Source organism: Salvelinus fontinalis, chromosome 9 (assembly GCF_029448725.1).
Source record: "Salvelinus fontinalis isolate EN_2023a chromosome 9, ASM2944872v1, whole genome shotgun sequence".
In the NCBI taxonomy this organism is placed as follows: Eukaryota; Metazoa; Chordata; class Actinopteri; order Salmoniformes; family Salmonidae; genus Salvelinus; species Salvelinus fontinalis.
In genome coordinates, this window is record NC_074673.1 from 46763126 (window position 1) to 46782713 (window position 19588).

At 43.1% G+C, this 19588-nt stretch overlaps 1 protein-coding gene and 1 pseudogene across 1 annotated transcript; one reads left to right on the plus strand and one right to left on the minus strand.

The window, feature by feature from the left end:
- Positions 1-4620: 4620 nt before the first annotated feature.
- iqub (IQ motif and ubiquitin domain containing) lies at positions 4621-11959 on the minus strand. The gene is made up of 12 exons (XM_055934624.1): positions 11404-11959; positions 11130-11264; positions 10886-11053; positions 10579-10754; positions 8822-8977; positions 8533-8743; positions 7577-7752; positions 7248-7418; positions 6910-7086; positions 5558-5806; positions 5247-5432; positions 4621-5026 (listed from the first exon to the last, which is right to left on the minus strand). Exons 1-12 carry the CDS (start codon positions 11747-11749, stop codon positions 4811-4813), a joined length of 2367 nt encoding a protein of 788 aa, XP_055790599.1. The 5' UTR covers positions 11750-11959; the 3' UTR covers positions 4621-4810.
- A 3191-nt stretch (positions 11960-15150) lies between these two features.
- On the plus strand, positions 15151-17139 carry LOC129861842 (ankyrin repeat and SOCS box protein 15-like; annotated as a pseudogene).
- Positions 17140-19588: the final 2449 nt, after the last annotated feature.

Genomic DNA, 19588 nt, shown 5'->3' on the forward strand with positions numbered 1-19588 from the left:
GGGGGCACCAACTCCATATTAATGCCCATGATTTTGGAATGAGATGTCAGAGGAGCAGGTGTCTACATACTTTTGGTCATGTAGTTTATGATGGTACTGCCATGCACACCTAAATAATACCATGGTATTGCCTCATTTTTACCATAGTTTCATGGAAATACCAAGGTTTTAACATGCATTATACATTCTACCATATTATGATACATGGTACCAAGAATTATCATAATGGTATCATCTGTATTAATTGTCTATTATATTGTACAATGGCAGTATAATGCATTAAATAAATACCCCCCCACCGCACAAGGTCAAGAGGTTGGATTATTGTACTGAACAAAAATATAAATGCAAAATTCATCGATTTCACAGGTCCATTTGACTAATTGAACGGATGTGGGTTGAGCAATGTCTAAATAAGGGTGCAAATTATAAACACTCACAAAAGCTCTGCTGAATGCCATGAGGCCGATACGTAAAGCTTAATGAAAATAAGCGATACTAGCAAGAGCATTGTGCAGGTTCCTTTTTCCCCCCCTCTTATTCAACTGTTACCATGTGTAACAGTATAACTTTAAACCGTCCCCTCGCCCCGAAACGGGCGCGAACCAGGGACCCTCTGCACACATCAACGACGGTCGCCCACGAAGCATCGTTACCCATCGCTCCACAAAGGCCACGGCCCTTGCAAAGCAAGGGGCAACACTACTTAAGTCTCAGAGCAAGTGACGTAACTGATTGAAATGCTACTAGCGCGCACCCGCTAACTAGCTAGCCATTTCACATCCGTTACACAAGCACCTGCAACAAAGAGAGCTCAGATTTGAGTGCCATTTTGAATCACAGTTCATATAAGCAAATCAGGCAATTGCAATTAATTCCTTAGGCCCTAATCTATGGATATCACATGACTGGGCATAGGCCCACACACTGGGGAGCCAGGCACAGCCAATCAGATCGAGTTTTTTCCCGACAAAAGGGCTTTATTACATACAGAAATACTCCGCAGTTTCATCAGCTGTCTGGGTGGCTGATCTCCGATCCCGCAGGAGAAGAAGCTGGATGTCGAGGTCCTGGGCTTGCGTGGTTACACGTGGTCTCACGCAACGTCAACAAAACAAAGGAGATCGTGGACTTCAGGAAACAGCAGAGGGAGCACCCACCTGTTCACATCGATGGGACAGCAGTGGAGAAGGTGGAACATTTTAAGTTCCTCAGCGTAAACGTCACTGACAAACTGAAATGGTCCATCCACACAGACAGTGTGGTGAAGAAGGCGCAACAGAGCCTCTTCAACTTCAGGAGGCTGAAGAAATGTGGCTTGTCATCTAAAACCCTCAAACTTCTACAGATGCACAATTGAGCAACCTGTCGGGCTGTATCACTGCCTGGTACGGCAACTGCATCGCCCACAACCGCAGGGCTTTCCAGAGGGTGGTGCGGTCTGCTGTTGTTCTGGGATTGATTTGCACTTTTCGCACCAAAGTATGTTAATCTCTAGGAGACAGAACGCGTCTCCTTCCTGAGTGGTATGACGGCGGCGTGGTACCATGGTGTTTATACTTGCGTACTATTGTTTGTACAGATGAACGTGGTACCTTCTAGTGTTTGGAAATAGCTCCCAAGGACGAACCAGACTTGTAGAGCTCTACAAATTCTTTTCTGAGTCCGTGGCAATTTTTTTTGATTTTCCCATGATGTCAAGCAAAGAGGCACTGAGTTTTTGAAGGTAGGCTTTGAAATACATCCATAGGTACACCTCCAATTGACTCAAATTATGTCAATTATCCTATCAGAAGCTTCTAATAATGCACAGCATTAGACACCAATCTACTCTCCCATTAAACCTGGCTTGTTAATATTAGGGAAATTAGTCACTTTGGTGAAGTGTTTGGTTTGTCTTATTGTGTTGGAAGGGTTGTCATTTCTATCCGTGTTTGGCTTTTTTAGAGTCCTTGATTTAAAGGGTAACCCTGGAAACCGACATAATTAACCTTTTCTCACATAGTTTCTAAGAAAGAAATGAAATTGAAAGGGGGGAACGACCACTTGGCCTTTCTATTTTTCATTCCATTCCACACTAATTGGACTCCTATGAACTTTTCAATTAAGGGCTGAAAAAATCTTGAAAAGAATATTAAACAGAGTTTATCTTTGTATTATTAAGTATTTTCAGCCAGGATAGGTCAATGAACAGGTCTTGTAGGGAATTACACTTTCTTCACCTCTTGAAAAGATAATCACACACCTCAACAATACATTTGGCTTTCCTGTCAAGGTAAAATATCTTCACTGTAAATGTCTGTGACTTTGTGTCCTAAAAAGGACAAAGAGGATTAACTATCTAAGTGAGTGAGTCTTGTGCGTATCTTGTAAGGGAGTGAGTCCTGTACATCTGTAATTAAATGGCCAATCACCTTTCATTTACATGTGGTGAAGTTGGAATCAATATTCAAATAAATGATGGTTAATATGTTTAAGAACTGAACAGAACGGAGTATCTTGACTTCTATTTTACACAAGGCTTTCAAGGTGACATGAACCTCTTGGATGGAGATTTGATTTTATGCAGAAGTGGCAGTAAAGCCAACCAAGCTGGGAGGATTAATACAATTGCACATCCCTGTAATGTGTAGAGTCAAAGTATCATTTTTGTAAGAGTCTATTGCTGACACATTTCAGTTGAATGCATTCAGTTGTACAACTGACTAGGTATCCCGCTGTCATGTTAGTATACAGGGAACGGGAGACAGGCGCGGGAATGCGTAATAGGGTTTTTTATTGACCCAAATTACAGCGTGCCGGGGACGAAGACCAAACAAACACGTATACAAAACACAGGGTTGAAACCCAAACAAAAGAGCGAAGAGTACCTTGAATAAATACACCGGGGCGAGACCCGTAATCATCTGCACAATACAAGTGGCACGAAAGCCAAAACAACACAGCACAAGTATTCACAAGACCAACGGACATTGTAACAATAATCGACCGTTAAGGGAGATAGAGGGAATGGCCTGTCCGACGACACTGCGACTGGTCCGTCCGTCGCAGCTGCAACTGGCCCGCCCGACGTCGCCACAACGTGTCCGTCCGACTGCAATAGGCCCGTTCGACGCCAATGCAATTGGCCCGTCTGACGACACAACTTCGGCAGCTGCATCAGGTCTTGATCGACCTGCACTGCATTTAGTAGGCACTAGATAACATTTTCTTACCAGATGCATGAACAATGAAAACATTTACTGCGACGTCGATGAGAACCTATGGCCAAATTCTCAAGACAGGCTTGATGCAAACTAGTGCCTACTAACCTATGTTGTAAATATATCTGAACAATACATGTCTTTTTGTTGCATCAATGATAGTGATAGTCCTCAATCATCACACATGGAATAGAATTATATATTATTATATATTTTTATATATTTTCCTACAAATTTGACAGTACTGTAGCATATTCAATTCAAAAGGTAATTTTGAAACCTGTATCTGGCATTTTTTTGCTATTGGATTAACTGGTTGTCATTATATTTTGGTGATTAAATCAATGTTCTCATGGTATTTCACATCAAAATTATATATTTAGGATCAATGGTTGTGTGGTGAAAGATGTATCCAAACCAAATGAATGCACAATAAAAGGTTTTGAATATAAGACTTGCTGCGTTACAAGTGTTACCAGTTTGAAGTTTTCTATTAAGAGTTTAGCATATTCACCACATCCCACTGGGCAAAAACTGGATGGATCAATGTTGTTTCCATGTCATAAAAAAATTAAATAAATGCAATGTGAATACGTTGAATCAATGTGGAAAACTGATTGGATTTGCAAAAAGTCATCAACATAAGAGAATTTAGTATTTTTTTCACCCAATTTTTAACCTAAATCCTATGTGAAATGTTTTGTTGAATTCACATTATTTTACAACTCAACCAAAACTAGACGTTGAGCTGACGTCTGATCCTAGTATAAAACAACATAATTTCCCCATTGTTTTGAGCATACAATATAGCTCAGTATTTGTATTATTTATTTTAGTGTTTTTTGCTCATCTTTATCAAGGGTGCCAATCATTTTGGACCTCACTGTATGTACTGAGAACATTGTCTTTTTGCTACTGTAGTATTTTAGCCTGGTACGACCATCCTGATCTTGCGAACTTACATGTAGATCAGGCTAGTAGTCTTTGACCATACAGTACAAAGCACTGAGAATGACCCTATGCCACCTGACTGTTAATCATTTGGATAACAGATAAGAAATGTGGCTCAATAACTTATTACGGAGAGACATGAACACAAAGGTTTTACATTTTCAATGTGATGTAAAAACAATATAATAAATAGTCCTTTATGAATTTCTGGATTTATTAATCAGACCAGAAGATCAGTTTATCACACATGAAAGTGAGCAGTTTGGTAAGGTGGGTATAGTACACTATCACATTGGATTTTGAACATTCTGAATTGCTGGTAAAAATCCTTACCCAAGATCCTTTTTAGGATCTTATGGTTTTCCAGTGTAACACTGTTTTATCTAGCACTGAGGTTAGTACCAGCTTCTTGCCAAGATCATGAGTCAAGATCTTACGAGATTTTGCACACAAAGATATATTCAGATTGTATTTTACAGTATTTATTTAATATCATCACTTCTATCATGAAATTAGACATCCATTTCAAAGTTGCATAAGCCAAACCAGTTCAATGATAATCAAATACACTATTTTTATTTGACATACAAGAGAGACGGTGAGGAAGAGGGGAAAGGGGGACAGACTGAGAGATGGGAAGAGGGAGGAACAGGGCTTCACTGCGTGGCCTTGCCACCAGCGGCTTGTGGGGTGGTAGTCAGGATCCTGGCTGTCACCGTGTTGATGGGCTTGGCGACTAACAGGTTGCCGTGGGCGGCTGATTGCAAGTCCACTTCCTGGAGGTATTTGGCCATGACGGGGATCTTGGAGAAGTATTTCTTTGCCACTATGTGTTTGTGTTTGACATTCCTAATGAACACCACTCCATAGGCCTGTCCATGGTCAACAGGGGTTGATACTTTAGACTTTTCCTCCCATCTAGCTAGTGGTATCATAAACTATGACATTATATTGCCTAGACTGATTTTTCTCTCTCTGGTACTCCAATACTATATCTTAATATAGGTTATGTTTACTTAGTTAAAACAAAATCTGCTGGAGAAACTAGGCAATTCATTTTAAACCCTCAAGTGTGCGGGTGTGTGTGTTTACCTTCTCAATGTTCTCCATTTTGATGTGAGTAGCAGCTTCTCCCTTGGTGAGCAGGATGCAGTTCCAGGGACTCCACTCCCACTGGCAATCCCACCTCACCATTACCAGGTCATGCATGTCGCTCCACGCACTGAGGGCCGACTGGGCCCCCCACACTACATCTACCAGGTACCGCAGGTCCTGCTCCTGTAAGATACACACGACCACAATCAGACACACACACACACACACACACACACACACACACACACACACACACACACACACACACACACACACACACACACACACACACACACACACACACACACCTGCAGCAGGTATGTAATCTTGGCCTCTTTGTTCCTCTGGGCCTCAGTCTTGCGGAGCCTCCTGAGGATGGTCTTGTAGTGGGAGAAGTCCTCGCGGCGGCGAGCCTCGTTGTCCAGCTCCGAACAGCTACGACACTTGCCTACCAGGCGAGCATTGGCCGTAAGTGCAAAGTCAGTGGACAGCAGGTACCGGCTGCAGCCACGGCAGAAGTAGATGTTCTTCCTCAACTGGGCTGGGTCTTGGGGGACCTGAAGGAGGAAGGAGGGGGATGGAGAGGAGGGTGAGGGTCAGAATAACACCGTTTTCTTAATTGGCCTAATTGAACCCACTGGGCGCACTGGTTGAATCACCGTTGTTTCCATGTCATTTCAATTAAGTTATGTTGAACCAATGTGGAATAGATGTTGAATTCACGTCTGTGCCCAGTGAGAAGGTTCAATAATTATATTTTATTGACAAGAAAATACACCATATAACACCTATACACCATACGGTCTCAGAGGTGTACACTCGATATACAAAAGTATATGGACACCCCTTCAAATGTGTGGATTCGGCTATTTCAGCCACACCGTTGCTGACAGGTGTATGTATACTAAAGAGCTCAGTGATTTTCAACATGGCACCGTCATCAGATGCAACCTTTCCAACATGCCAGTTCGCCAAATTTCTGCCCTGCTAGAGCTGCCCCGGCAACCTGTAAGTGCTGTTATTGTGAAGTGGAAACGTCTAGAAGGAACAACGGCTCAGCCGCGAAGTGGTAGGCCACACAAGCTCACAGAACAGGACCGCCGAGTGCTGACACTCACTACCAAGTTCCAAACTGCCTCTGGAAGCAACGTCATCACAATAACTGTTAGTCGGGAGCTTCATGAAATCGGTTTCCACGGCCGAGCAGCCATAACGCTAAAGCATACAATGACATTCTAGACGATTCTGCACTTCCAACTTTGTGGCAACAGTTTGGGGAAGGCCCTTTCCTGTTTCAGCATGACAATGCCCCTGTGCACAAAGCGAGGTCCATACAGAAATGGTTTGTCGATAGGTGTGGAAGAACTTGACTGGCCTGCACAGAGCCCTGACCTCAACCCCATCGAACACCTTTAGGATGAATTGGAACGTCGACTGCGAGCCAGGCCTAATCGCCCAACATCAGTGCCGACCTCACTAATGCTCTTGTGGCTGAATGGAAGCAAGTCCCCGCAGTAATGTTCCAACATCTAGTGGAACGCCTTCCCAGAAGAGTGGAGGCTGTTTATCAAAGGGGGGACCAACTCCATATTAATCCCCATGATTTTGGAATGAGATGTTCACATACAGGTGTCCACATACTTCTGGTCATGTAATGTACCTTGAGCAGTTTGGCCACCTCAGGGTTAAAGGTGGGGTTTTTGATGTACTGGAGGAAGAGGGTGGAGATTCTCTTCCTCAGCCCCTCCAGATTGGTCTCCTTTACCCCCCTCATCAGGAGGTCCGCCTCCCTGTCAATCAACTCCACAATGTTCTGGGTCAGCTTGCAGTCGTGCTCCTGTACAATTATGAAGCATTTTTATGATTCACAAAATCCTCAAAGAAAACAATGGCCAATTGTCAATTCACAATCAATCAGTATGTATATTTCATATCTAAAAACAACTCAAGATTAATATATCTTTTCAGTCAGTATGGGTTGAGGGTAAGTGTTCCCACCTTGACGGTGTGTTTGAGTGTGAGCAGCACGTCAAGCCTCTCCTCCTGGTTAAGGTATTGCAGGTTGATGCTGGAGTACAGGTCTTTCAGCTCCTTGGCTCTGATGGTGTACTGGGTGTCCACTTGGGTCATCTTCCCATCGAATGCACGCCACCTCTTAGGGGCAGCACACTGGCAAATACAAAAATAATATATTGTTTGGTCAAATGTTTTAATTGAAACTGAGGGCCTGCATTGCCTATACAATGCTATGGAAAACTCTGAGAGAGAATTAATGGGACACCGCACATATCCCAGAGCAGTGGGAGAGAATAGAGGGGACCTTTGACCTTCTCAAGGAAGGCCTGCACGGCCTTGTCGTAATTCCTCTCTCCGGCGGCGATGCGATGGCGTCCGATGGAGGCAATGAGCTGGCTCTCCTGCTCCAGTAGCGCACACAGAGCAGCCTTCCTCTCAGCACCATCCAGAGTGGCATCGATGTGCTCTACCTCCTCTCTCCTCCACTCTGTTACAAACACATACAGAGGATTTAAAACACACACACACACACACACACACACACACACACAGTCTTGTACAGCTAACCTTGTGGAGACACACAATTCAGTCCCATTCAAAAACCTATTTCCCCAAACCCGTACACTTACCCTAACCTTAACCCGATTGGCGCAGTGGTCTAAGGCACTGCATCTCAGTGCAAGAGGCGTCACTACAGTCCCTGGTTCGATTCCAGGCTGTATCACATCTGGCCATGATTGGGAGTCCCATATGGCGGCGCACAATTGGCAAGGCGTCATCCGGATTTAGCCAGGGTAGGCCATCATTGTATATAAGAATTTGTTCTTATCTGACTTGCCTAGTTAAATAAAGGTTACACACAACCCCAAAACCTAACCCTTAACATAATTTGAATTCTAACCTTAACCCCCTAGAAATTGCATTTGACCTCATGAGGACTAACAAAATGTCCCCAGTTGGTAAAATGTTAGTTTTTTAAAGATTCTTCTGGTCCCCACAAGAATAGTTAAACACGTCCACTCCCTCACGCACACACAAACACACACCAGTGGAGAGTGCTGAGGTGAGGACAGCTCATAATAATGGCTGGAACGGGGCGAACATGGAAACATGCGACATGGAAACCATGTATTTGATGCCATTTCACCTATTCCGCACCAGTCATTACCACAAGTCTGTCCTCTCCAATAAGGTGCCACCAACCTCCTGTGACACACACACACACACACACACACACACATATGAGCAGCAAAGGGTCCCTGCTTACTCTCCAGGGCACTGTAGAGCAGGGCGAAGTCGTCCCTGCACTGGGGGTTCATCCTCCTGTGGTACTCAGCCTTGATCTGCTCCTCTTTCTCCTCCCTCTTCTTCGTCCCCTCTCTCTCCATCCAGGTCAGACGCAGCTCCCTGTCCTGCCTCAGCTGGTCCGTCATCCGCTTGGCCTGCCAGCGCCGCGTGTACATCTGCAGAGTGATCACCTATAGGTGGGGGTAAAGGTGTGAGCACAGAGATACAAAGGCAGGACTGTCTGTCTATGTATAGTTCAGAGGACGTACAGCTCTCAGTCTCTTGCCATGGTACTGGGCGGCGGTGATGTAGGAGCCAGGGGAGATGAGCTTGTCCTCCATGTTGGACACATAGCAGCCGATCTTGGTCATCTGGGTGGATGTGCTGTTGGTGCACTGCTGGGATTGGCTCTTCACCGTCACTGTCTGAAGGAGAACATTTGGTTGTTCGCATACCTTATGCATCTCCAGGTGCAAAAAATAATGTTTGAAAAAGATTTTGGTTTCAAACTTCAAACTTTTTACACATTAAATGCCCTATGCCTTATGTGGGTTGAATGCTGTAACGGCAACATTTATTCACATTACTTTACTTTAATTAAATATTTCAGTTGTTGTGGATATTACATTTGTTTTATTTGATGACTATTATTTTATTCCAAGACATCATGTCACTTCTATAGAGCTGCTGCCTATGCTGTCTGACAAAAATCACAATTTACGATACCAACTATCAATCACTTAGATAATGTATTTTTAGGTAGAGATACCCCACGAAGCAACTGCTTTCTATCCCTCTCGATTGCTCCTCTCTGTGCCTGCACCACACAGACCGGACAAGTAGGCACGCAATGGATTATGGTCATTGTTAGTTACCACGTTTACTGTGCTAAACTATGTAGAATATTGGCCTGTTGGAAACTACAACACCCTACTACATTGCACAGTTCAGGCTTGATCTGATTTAGATGATATATACAAAAGTATGTGGACATCCCTTCAAATTAGTGGATTCGGCTATTTCAGTTACACCTGTTGCTGACAGGTGTATAAAATCGAGCACACAGACATGCAATCGCCATAGACAAACATTGGCAGTAGAATGGCCTTACTGAAGAACTCAGTCACTTTCAATGTGGCACCTTCATAGGATGCCACCTTTCCAACAAGCAAGTTGGTCAAATGTCTGCCCTGCTAGAGCTGCCCCGGTAAACTGTAAGTGCTGTTATGGTGACTTGGAAACGTCTAGGAGCAACAATGGCTCAGCGGCAAAGTAGTAAGCCACACAAGCTCACAGAAGTGCTGAAGCGCATAGCTCATAAAAATCGTCTGTCCTCAGTTGCAACACTCACTACAGAGTTCCAAACTGCCTCTGGAAGCAACATCAGCACAAGAACTGTTTGTCAGGAGCTTCATGAAATGGGTTTCCATGGCCAGTCTAAGATCACCATGCGCAATGTCAAGCGTCGGCTGGAATGGTGTAAAGCTCGCCGCCATTGAACTCTGGAGAAGAGGAAACGCAATTACCGGAGTGATGAATCATGCTTCACCATCTGGCAGTCCAACAGACGAATCTGGGTTTGTCGGATGCCAGGAAAACGCTACCTGTCCGAATGCATAGTGCCAACTGTAACGTTTGGTGGAGGAGGAATAATGGTCTGGGGCTGTTTTTCATGGTTCTGTCTAGGCACCTTAGTTCCAGTGAAGGGAAATCTTAATGCCACAGCAAGCAATGACATTCCAGACGATTCTGTGCTTCCAACTTTGTGGCAACAGTTTGGGGAAGGCTCTTTACTGTTTCAGCATGACAATGCCCCCTTGCACAAAGCAAGGTCCATACAGAAATGTTTTTGGTCATGTAGTGTATATCTAAGGAAACTGCGCATTGAGCGCACAGAAAAAAACTGAACTAAATGGAATTGAACCGACATCAGTCAATTAGTTGTTTAAAAAATGAAATATAACAAATGTCAGTTAATCGCTCACCAATAGTGTGTGTGTGTGTGTGTGTGTGTGTGTGTGTGTACCTGTGTATCGCGGCTGAAGGTCCCCACCCCCCTAATGGGTTTCCTCTTAGCTATGGTCTGTACAGCTGCATGGTGGTACTCGGTCTCTGTGGCCTTGTGTCTGTAGCCTCCCAGGAAAGCCTTCCTATGGGTGGCCCTCTCAATCTCCACCACCACATCCTGGAATGTCTCTGGGTCTGGGAGAGCGGGAGAGCAAGGGGGGAGACAGAAATATACAGATAAAGGATGCAACGCATATGACTATCATCCACGAAAGCTGGCCCTGCAAAAGTATGGTATTGTCTCCCAGAAGACTGGTAAAAAATACCTGTCTGGACACGGACAGTGATTACGTCAGGCATGTTGTAGTCCTGCTGGGGCTTGACAGGACGGATGGGGTGGTTTTCAGGGTCAGACGAGGTCATCTCCAACTGGATGGTGCCATGAGGCTGCACTCCCAGCTCTATCAGGGTCCTATGGTCCTCTACCATCCTGCCTGGATGGACAAAGACTTAAATCATAATGCATAAACAAAGAAAGTCAAGGCCTTAACAGTTAGTTGAAAGGCTTACCCCTCTGAGAAATCTGTATGACTTCTGATGGCACTTTCAGCTCATTTGCGAAGTGATACTTCAACTCCTTGACGGTCAGCCCAATTGCAAAGGCCATTGTCATCATGTGTCCCTCCGGCATCAGCATGATCTTCACTACAATAGAGTAGTGAAAGAGCATGTCCAACACAGAATATGATTGAGAGAAACATGATAAAGCAGACAAATGCCCTTTCTATCATGAAATTATTGTGGTCTATTATTATTGTGATACTTTGTAAATCCTCTTTCTTACCAGTGGCTGTTGAGTTCCCAACTTCATTAGAAAAGGTTGTTTTCTTTGGTGATGCTCCATCTTGCCTGCTGTCCTCGGGAAGGTCCGCTTGAGCTGTCGCCTCTACTGTGTCCTCCTCACCTGATGTCAAAAAAGTTGACTTGTGCACCGTTTCCCCCACCAGCTCGCCAGTTTCAGTCTTTACTCCAGCATCGCTATCTTGTACATCTGGAGGCGGGTGTTCAGTGGTGTTGCTTTCAACCTGAGATTCGTCTAATTCTGCTTCAGGACCTTTTCCCTCTTTTTTCACATTTTGTTCATCAGCATTGCGGTTGAGCCCAGACGTTTCTCCGTCTTCTTCGGACATGACAGGTAGCTAGTTAGCCGTAGGAAAAAAACGTTTTTAAGCTTCAGTAAAAGTGAGTGGATTTTGAATTTACTTTATTTTTGTTGCCAGTTACTCTCAAAATGTCGATAAGCAAGATGGATAGAAGCACGCTAGCTTTTATTTCCCTGTGTATTTTCAACTGCAACCTACTGCTGTTTGTGCAGCAAGTGCTTGGTCGCTGCCATGGTAACGTCCATGTGATCTCTGCTAAAATGTAACCAATGAAATGTCTCTGCCCACAAAAGTTACCAGAGTCCAAGTGGGAACCATCCCTTGCGAAATCAGCATTACAATCTTTGAACGTTAATTCATTTCAAATGAATGGTAGCAGTATATTTATAATTGGTAGTAGTGGGGTAGTTATCAGGTAGCACTACACAATGTTTATCTTGCCAAGCATTTATAAAGTTGACCACACATGTGATAAATTATTTGGCCTTAATTAAAGTTTTCAGAGAGATAAATTAAGGAGGCTTTTATATATTTCAAAATGGCCTCCTAGTTCAGGGATCAATTACAGTGGGGGTATGACACAAAACATGATGAGATTGGCAAATTAGTTGCAAAAAACAAACCAATTGAAGCGTATTATAAAAGCCTACATTTTTCCATCTGTATAACTCTATCCACTTCCACTATCCTCCAAGCTAAAATATTTAGCAGCATATGGAACCAAGATGGTCGCAAATTAGAGCCCAGTGTGTGATATACAGGCTGACCACACCGCTCGCGTCGCGTGTGTGATCGTTGCAAAATAAATGTAGAAATCTATGTTATTCAATTATTGCACCTACACTGCTCGCGCGCACCAACGAGCGTCTGCGTTGTGAAGGGCTAAAATAGAAATCAGTTCTATTTCTGATGCAGATCGCACTGCAAGTCCTGCCTCTCCCATCTCCTCATTGGTTTATAGAAGCAGGTACCCACCTGCCATCTCCTCATTGGTTATACCCATGTAGGTGACTGAAAGACGAACGAACGAACAAGGTCAGTGGTGGTAATGCACCTAATTTATGGAAGTTGCCAATCGCAATATAAAGTCAAGAGAAGAAAAAGCCTGGAAGGAAGAGAGATGACTAGAAACGATTCGGTTGGCCATTTTATGTGTGGATTAATTGGCGGAGTAGAGGACCTTCTGCATTTCAGGTAAAATAACAACTCAATGTTTATATCCCAGGACAAATTGGCTAGCAACAGCAAGCTAGCTAAATAGGACAAATTAGCTAGTAAGTGCAAGCTAACTAGCTAAAGTCCCATAAGTGTTTAAAGCTTTTCGACTTGTCCCCAAATTAATATAATTGGTTCAGAGTTTGTTTTGATATTTTAACCTGCGTATCGTGATCGCGTTTGGTGTGGGGGGACAAGATACATTTATGCACGATAGCGCAGGATGGCGCACGCACGCAACCGGTTTGGGTTCCGTAGGCCTAAACTTCAAAATGCAGAATGAGTATTTTATCTTTATTTTATCAGGGAGTCATACTGAGACCAATGTCTCTTTTATAGATGTGTCCTAAATTACATACATTACAGAAAATACACATCAGAATATGACTACAAAATGCAAGCAGAAAGAAAAACACAGTCATAAAAAACAAACACGTTCATCAGTAATAAGGTCCTCAATCAGCTTTCTGAATCACCCTAGAGGCACCAGAACATCACAGTTAAGAACATTTTGAAGATTGTTCCACAAATAAGGTGCAAGAAAACTAAACGCTGATTTACGTAACTCAGTACAGACCAAAGGAGTTTCCAGAGTTAACTATACCTGAGACCGGGTGTGGTAACTCGTATGTCTAAAGTTTAATAATGATGTTATGTACAGTGAGACTTTTTGTAAAATGGCTTTATAAATGAAAACATAGCAAAGTATCAATCTATGTGACATCAAAGAGGGCCAACCAACTTCCTGGTAGAGAATGCAGTGATGAGTTCTAAAATTTACGTCGGTAATAAAGCGCAGTGCGCTATGATAAACTCCATCTAGTGGCTTTAATGAAGTGTAAGCTGCGTTCATATAGATGATGTCTCCATACTCTAGGACCAATAAGAAGGTCAACTGAATAATCTGCTTTCTACTATTTAGTGAGAGGCATGACCTATTTCTGTAGAAGAAGCTCATTTTTATTCTCAGCTTCTTAACTAACTCATCAATATGCTTTTTAAAAGACAGCTTTTTTTCATTTCATTCCTTTGTAAGCACGGACACGATCAATATGAACACAATCCAAAGTGCATATGCTTAAATTATCAGACTTATTTTTATGCGCTCTAGAGAACATATACTTAGTTTTACCTGCATTCAGTATTAATTTAAAGTCAACAAAGTTTTTTTGTAATACAATGAAGGCAGATAGAGCCTGGTCAACTGTGGGGGCAATAACATACACAACAGTATCATCGGCATACAAGTGCAGGTTACAATTTTTTACAGACAAGTCAATATTGTTAATGTAAACAGTATAAACTTTGGACTGGTCTGGTCAGATTTGACAGCTCTGCTAAGGTATTTGTTATTGTAGAATACTGTTATAAAGCTAGGAGTTTGAATGGGTCTGATGGGTGATCTGAGTCTGGAGTACGCGGCACGATTTAAAAGATGTATGGAGTTCTGTCTGTCCTTGAGCTGTGTTCTGTAATATGTCATGTTTCGAGTTTTGTGTAAACCCCAGGAACAGTAGCTAATGTTTTTGCAACATCTGATGGGGATCCTAATAAAACACCAAATACCAATGATGGCTCCTCAAAAGCCATGGTAATCTAACAGCTCTATTGTGGCCGGCTGCCTCTACTACTGGGATATCCACACTTCAGAACCAAGTACCCACTGCTAGGTGGTTAGACACAAGAGCTCATAGCAATTTATAAGATACTGCACTTTAGAGGCCTGCTGTCTGCACGGACACACACACACGCCACAAAAGGGAATAATCCATTGCATCTATGAGCTTGATCTCTGATGACATGAATAGTGGGATTCAAGCCAAACATAACTGAGAGCAGGCTTAAAACACACAATGAGGACATATGCAAGTGTGCCATATTTATGATAAACAGCCCATGATAATTGTCTCATAGTTATACACTGGCACCAGGTAGTTCCAATTGATTTAAATGCAGTAAGTACAAAAACTCTTTATAGTACCAACAAGGTACTATACTTTGTTTATGTCAACAAAGCCCTGCAGTTTGTTCCATACATTAAAATAACTACCCAACTTGGTAACCTTGATTCCATCCAGATTGAGCCCCTCCCCTGTCTGGCTCGACCAATCTAGATGTCAATAGACATTTGCCAGTCAGGATGGCACCCTTGCATCATAATGGTTGGTCAGACATTAAGCCCAGGAATTTCTGCCGTGACCTTTTGAATTGTTCTAGTAGCTTCACATGGGCTAACGCTGGAGGAGAGAACAGCAATGAGGGGAGAGACGCCACTGACTCTGGCAGCTAAAGCCGATCTGGTGGAGAATGTGAAGACTCTGCTGGAGCATGAGAGCTTCTCCACACAACACCAACAGCAGAAATGACTACCCACTATTGCTGGGTAAAATTGGTGTACTGCAATCCAAGGAAAATGACACACATAAACTGTAAACAATTGTGTTATTTATTCACATTGATCATGACACTGTTACCAAATCACCTTAAAACACCTATTTGTTTTAAGGTGATTTGGTAACAGTGTCATGATCAATGTGATTAAACAACACAATTGTTTACAGTTTTTTTTAAACCACTGAGCTGCATAGCTTCATTCTCCTAGCTGAAGCCATTAGGGCTAGGTCATATGAAATGGCCTATTCTTTGATTGCTAGAGGAGCCTGGGTGGAGCAGATCTGTCAGAAGAAGGGGACCTTCATGCAGGAAGCAGCCAAGGTGGGCTGCTCTGAGGTCATGATGGTGTTGTTAAGGAGGTCCGGTTAACTAGAAAGATCACCGGGGTGTGACCCCGTTGGGTGTTGCCATGTCCACATACTAGACATTGTTCTTCACTATGGTATGTAACCAGTGAGGTAAAATCAGCTCAGAGTGTTAATGTATCTATCTAGTCATAGGTTCTGTGAATTTACAGAGGTCTTACTTGTAAACTATGTTTCATGTACTGTATTCTCTCAGCTGGTGTGACTTTGTTTTTACATGTCATATAAGGAAACAGAGTCAATTCCCAGGCTTTAAATGGGAAGAGTGTTCTGACGGATGCAGTTGGTACAGGAAACCCAGACGGTATCAAACTTCTCTTAAAAAATGGAGCCGACCCTAATTTACCCTATTTGAATGGACAACTCCCAATCCACAAGGCAGCACATGAGGGTCACTATGAGTGAGTAAAGGCAAGATCTGCCGTAACACAGTTCATAGACATTCGGCCAGGCCTCACAGGTGTTGAATGACATGTTCATCTCCACCAAACCTTTTTCCTTTCTCACTGCTATCAAACTCACTGGCCAAAGCCCGATTCACTCTGCAGTTGATAGCAACCATTCTGATTGTATGGAACTACTCATAGAAAATGGCTTTGTACGTCAACGTCCTCCTGACGCCACGCCTCTCAGACAAGTACATGGACATGAGAAGAAGCACATTATACTTTGCTGTCTCTAGGGACATCCCATGTGTCGAAATGCTGTTGAACGCAAGAGCCAAACCTGAACTGGACCCTCTATGCTGCCTCCTGGTGGCGGTGAGAGCTGGGAGGTATGCAATTGCGAAGCTGCTTCTGGCCAGACAGTCAATTGTTATTTCACAGTGGTCAGTAACACAGTGCTTCCCCCGACTGCATTACTGCCTGCGGGACGAGATGATGTGTCTTCTGCTCAACAATGGCTATGACGCTGAAAGGTGCTTCACTTGTAACCATGACGACAGCTTGAATATGAAATGTGTAGAGGAAGAAGGAATTCCAGTGAGTTGTCAACCTTTTTTTCATTATTTCCATTGTGGGATGTTTATTAAGCTTCTCTCGACTGAGTGACAAACAAAATAGTTTCCAATCTTGTCTATCCTTTATGCAGTTTTGTGAATTCATGAGTCTCTCCTGCCTCATGCACCTGTCTGGGTGTGTGGTGCGCATTCTTCTGCATTATGTTAGTCATGTGCATATCTCTTCACAATTCAAACTCACTCTGGAGAAGCAGAAAGAATGGCCTGAGATATGTGACATTCTGGGTAAGATTATATACTGGCAAGACTATATGTTCAAATACAATGCTTTTACTATTCCAAATGCACCATTTACATGGAGTATATCACATTCAAAATGTTTACTTCTCTGTTTATTCCCTTTCACCTAGGGAAACCTGATCACTCAAGCACCTGTGCTGACTGGAGATCAGGAAGCAGCTGACCTTGAAAAGACTGAATGACCCCATGATCGGGGTCAGATTAATGCAGGGGCTTACTGGGGCTGAAGCCCCTGGGCAGCCCAAGAGGCAGCAAAAAAGTGTATAAAAAATAAGGAAATATATACAGTATATATTATATATGTAGTATGTTTTTACTGCAACAGCCAACCACAGGAGTACTCAGGAGCCCGCTCTCAATGAGTGTAGACAGGAGGTCAGAGACCTGGCCGTGCCGTGCCAGGATAACAACCTCTCCCTCAACGTGAGCAAGACAAAGGAGATGATTGTTGACTACAGGAAAAGGAGGACCGAGCATGCCCTCATTCTCATCGACAGAGCTGTAGTGGAGCAGGTTGAGAGCTTCAAGTCCTTGGTGTCCACATCACCAACAAACTATCATGGTCCAAACACACCAAGACAGTCGTGAAGAGGGCACGACAAAGCCTATTTCCCCTCAGGGGACTGAAAAGATTTGGCATTGATCCTCAGATCCTCAAAACGTTCTATAGCTGTACCATCGAGAGCATCCTGACTGGTTGCATCATTGTCTGGTATGGTAACTGGTCGGCCTCCGACCTCAAGGCACTACAGAGGGTAGTGCATACGGCCCAGTACATCACTGGGGCCAAGCTTCCTGCCACCCAGGACCTCTACACCAGGTGGTGTCAGAGGAAGGCCCTAAAAATTGTCCAAGACTCTAGCCACCCTAGCCATAGACTGTTCTGTCTGCTACCGCACAGCAAGCGGTACCGGAGTGGCAAGTCTAGGTCCAAAAGGCTTCTTAACAGCTGTCATCAAGGCAATGGGTGGCTACTTTGAAGAATCTCAAATATAAAATAGATTTTGATTTGTTTAACACTTTTTTGGGTACTACATGATTCCATATGTGTTATTTCATAGTTTTGATGTCTTCACTATTATTCTACAATGTAGAAAATAGTAAAAATAAAGAAAAACCCTGGAATGAGTAGGTGTGTCCAAACTTTTGACTGGTATTGTATATACATGTATATCCTCCTAATATTGTACAATATGTGTGTCGATTCGTTGGCCTGGGCTGTTGTTTGTTTGAATTCAAGACCAAAACCCCTTTGCCTATGATTTCTTAATCCGGCCCTGCCCATGTTCATGAGCTGTGACCTTTTCCCTTCCAGACTGAAGAGCTACTTGATGAATGATCTGTATGGCCAAAGTGTTTGCCATGTAGGGAGAAGAGACAACTGGTAACTACCAACCATGCAACTTTACTGACTATGCAGCTTGTATACAGTATGTTTGAATTGTTGAGTATATCATACATTTCTGTTTCACACGTTTTTACACGTTGTAAAGTCATGTTTTATTTTTTGATTGGATAATCTCTTCTCCTGTCTCTTTTTGAGCAACATATTAGTCAAAAAGCAATTAGTAAAGTATGGATGTTTGATAAAGCCTTTGAAAAGGAAGATGCTGGAGCTCTAGCAGTTCTGATGCAGCTTCTGAGAGATCCTATTCAGTTTCAGCACAATAGTCTTGAATCATCTTTGCGTCTCGGAAAATCAACAACACTGGATGTCTTTCTACATTTTAATCACATGTTAATACTACCCAGCAGGGAGTTCTTCAAGCCCCTTTGATGGTCTGCCAGAGAAAATGGACCTTCCCTGAACAATTCTCTTCTGACAAGGCTAATATTTGCCATCTGTTATTAAAAGATTGCTGTCTCTTTCTGCACTGGTCGTATAAATATCTCTGTAATTATTACAGTTGACATTATGGAAAATGAGTGTACATAAGACACAACATTTGGATGTTGTGGTATGGCCTGCATGCTAAACAAACGACTTCAACAGAAGCAGGTGACACCTAAAAATAGCATTAGGCGAATGTGTGTGTGTGTGTGTGTGTGTGTGTGTGTGTGTGTGTGTGTGTGTGTGTGTGTGTGTGTGTGTGTGTGTGTGTGTGTGTGTGTGTGTGTGTGTGTTGGTGTTGGTAGAAAGGGGGCTCAGTTCAGGCAAGGCACAAATTACACTCTACAATCTCTCTGTCTGGACCGGGTGGGACCCGTGATTTCAACAGAACTAGATTTCACAGGTGAGAACTGAAATCTGCCTGACTGGTGAATAGGACAATATATATAATAAAACAGAAAATTGCATTTAGATGTTTCTGGAGTCAATTACCTTTGCACACCTTAAGGTCGGGAGCACGGTGATAGTAGGCCACATGCTAACATTGCTATTTCCTCTGAAGCTGTGGATCCTGACGACATGGACGAAGATCGACTGCTTGATTACGGTATTCAGATGAGCATTCAAGAGTCATGCCCCAAATATTATTATCATCTTTAGAGAGGTAATGCATGATACGAATACACTTCTGAAAATACTCCATGTCCTAGGCTACTTTTGCATTTAGCTATATGCTGTCATTGTTGAGATCAAAATGACATGAAATCTTTTATTAATATTATGCTTACTTAAATTATTTT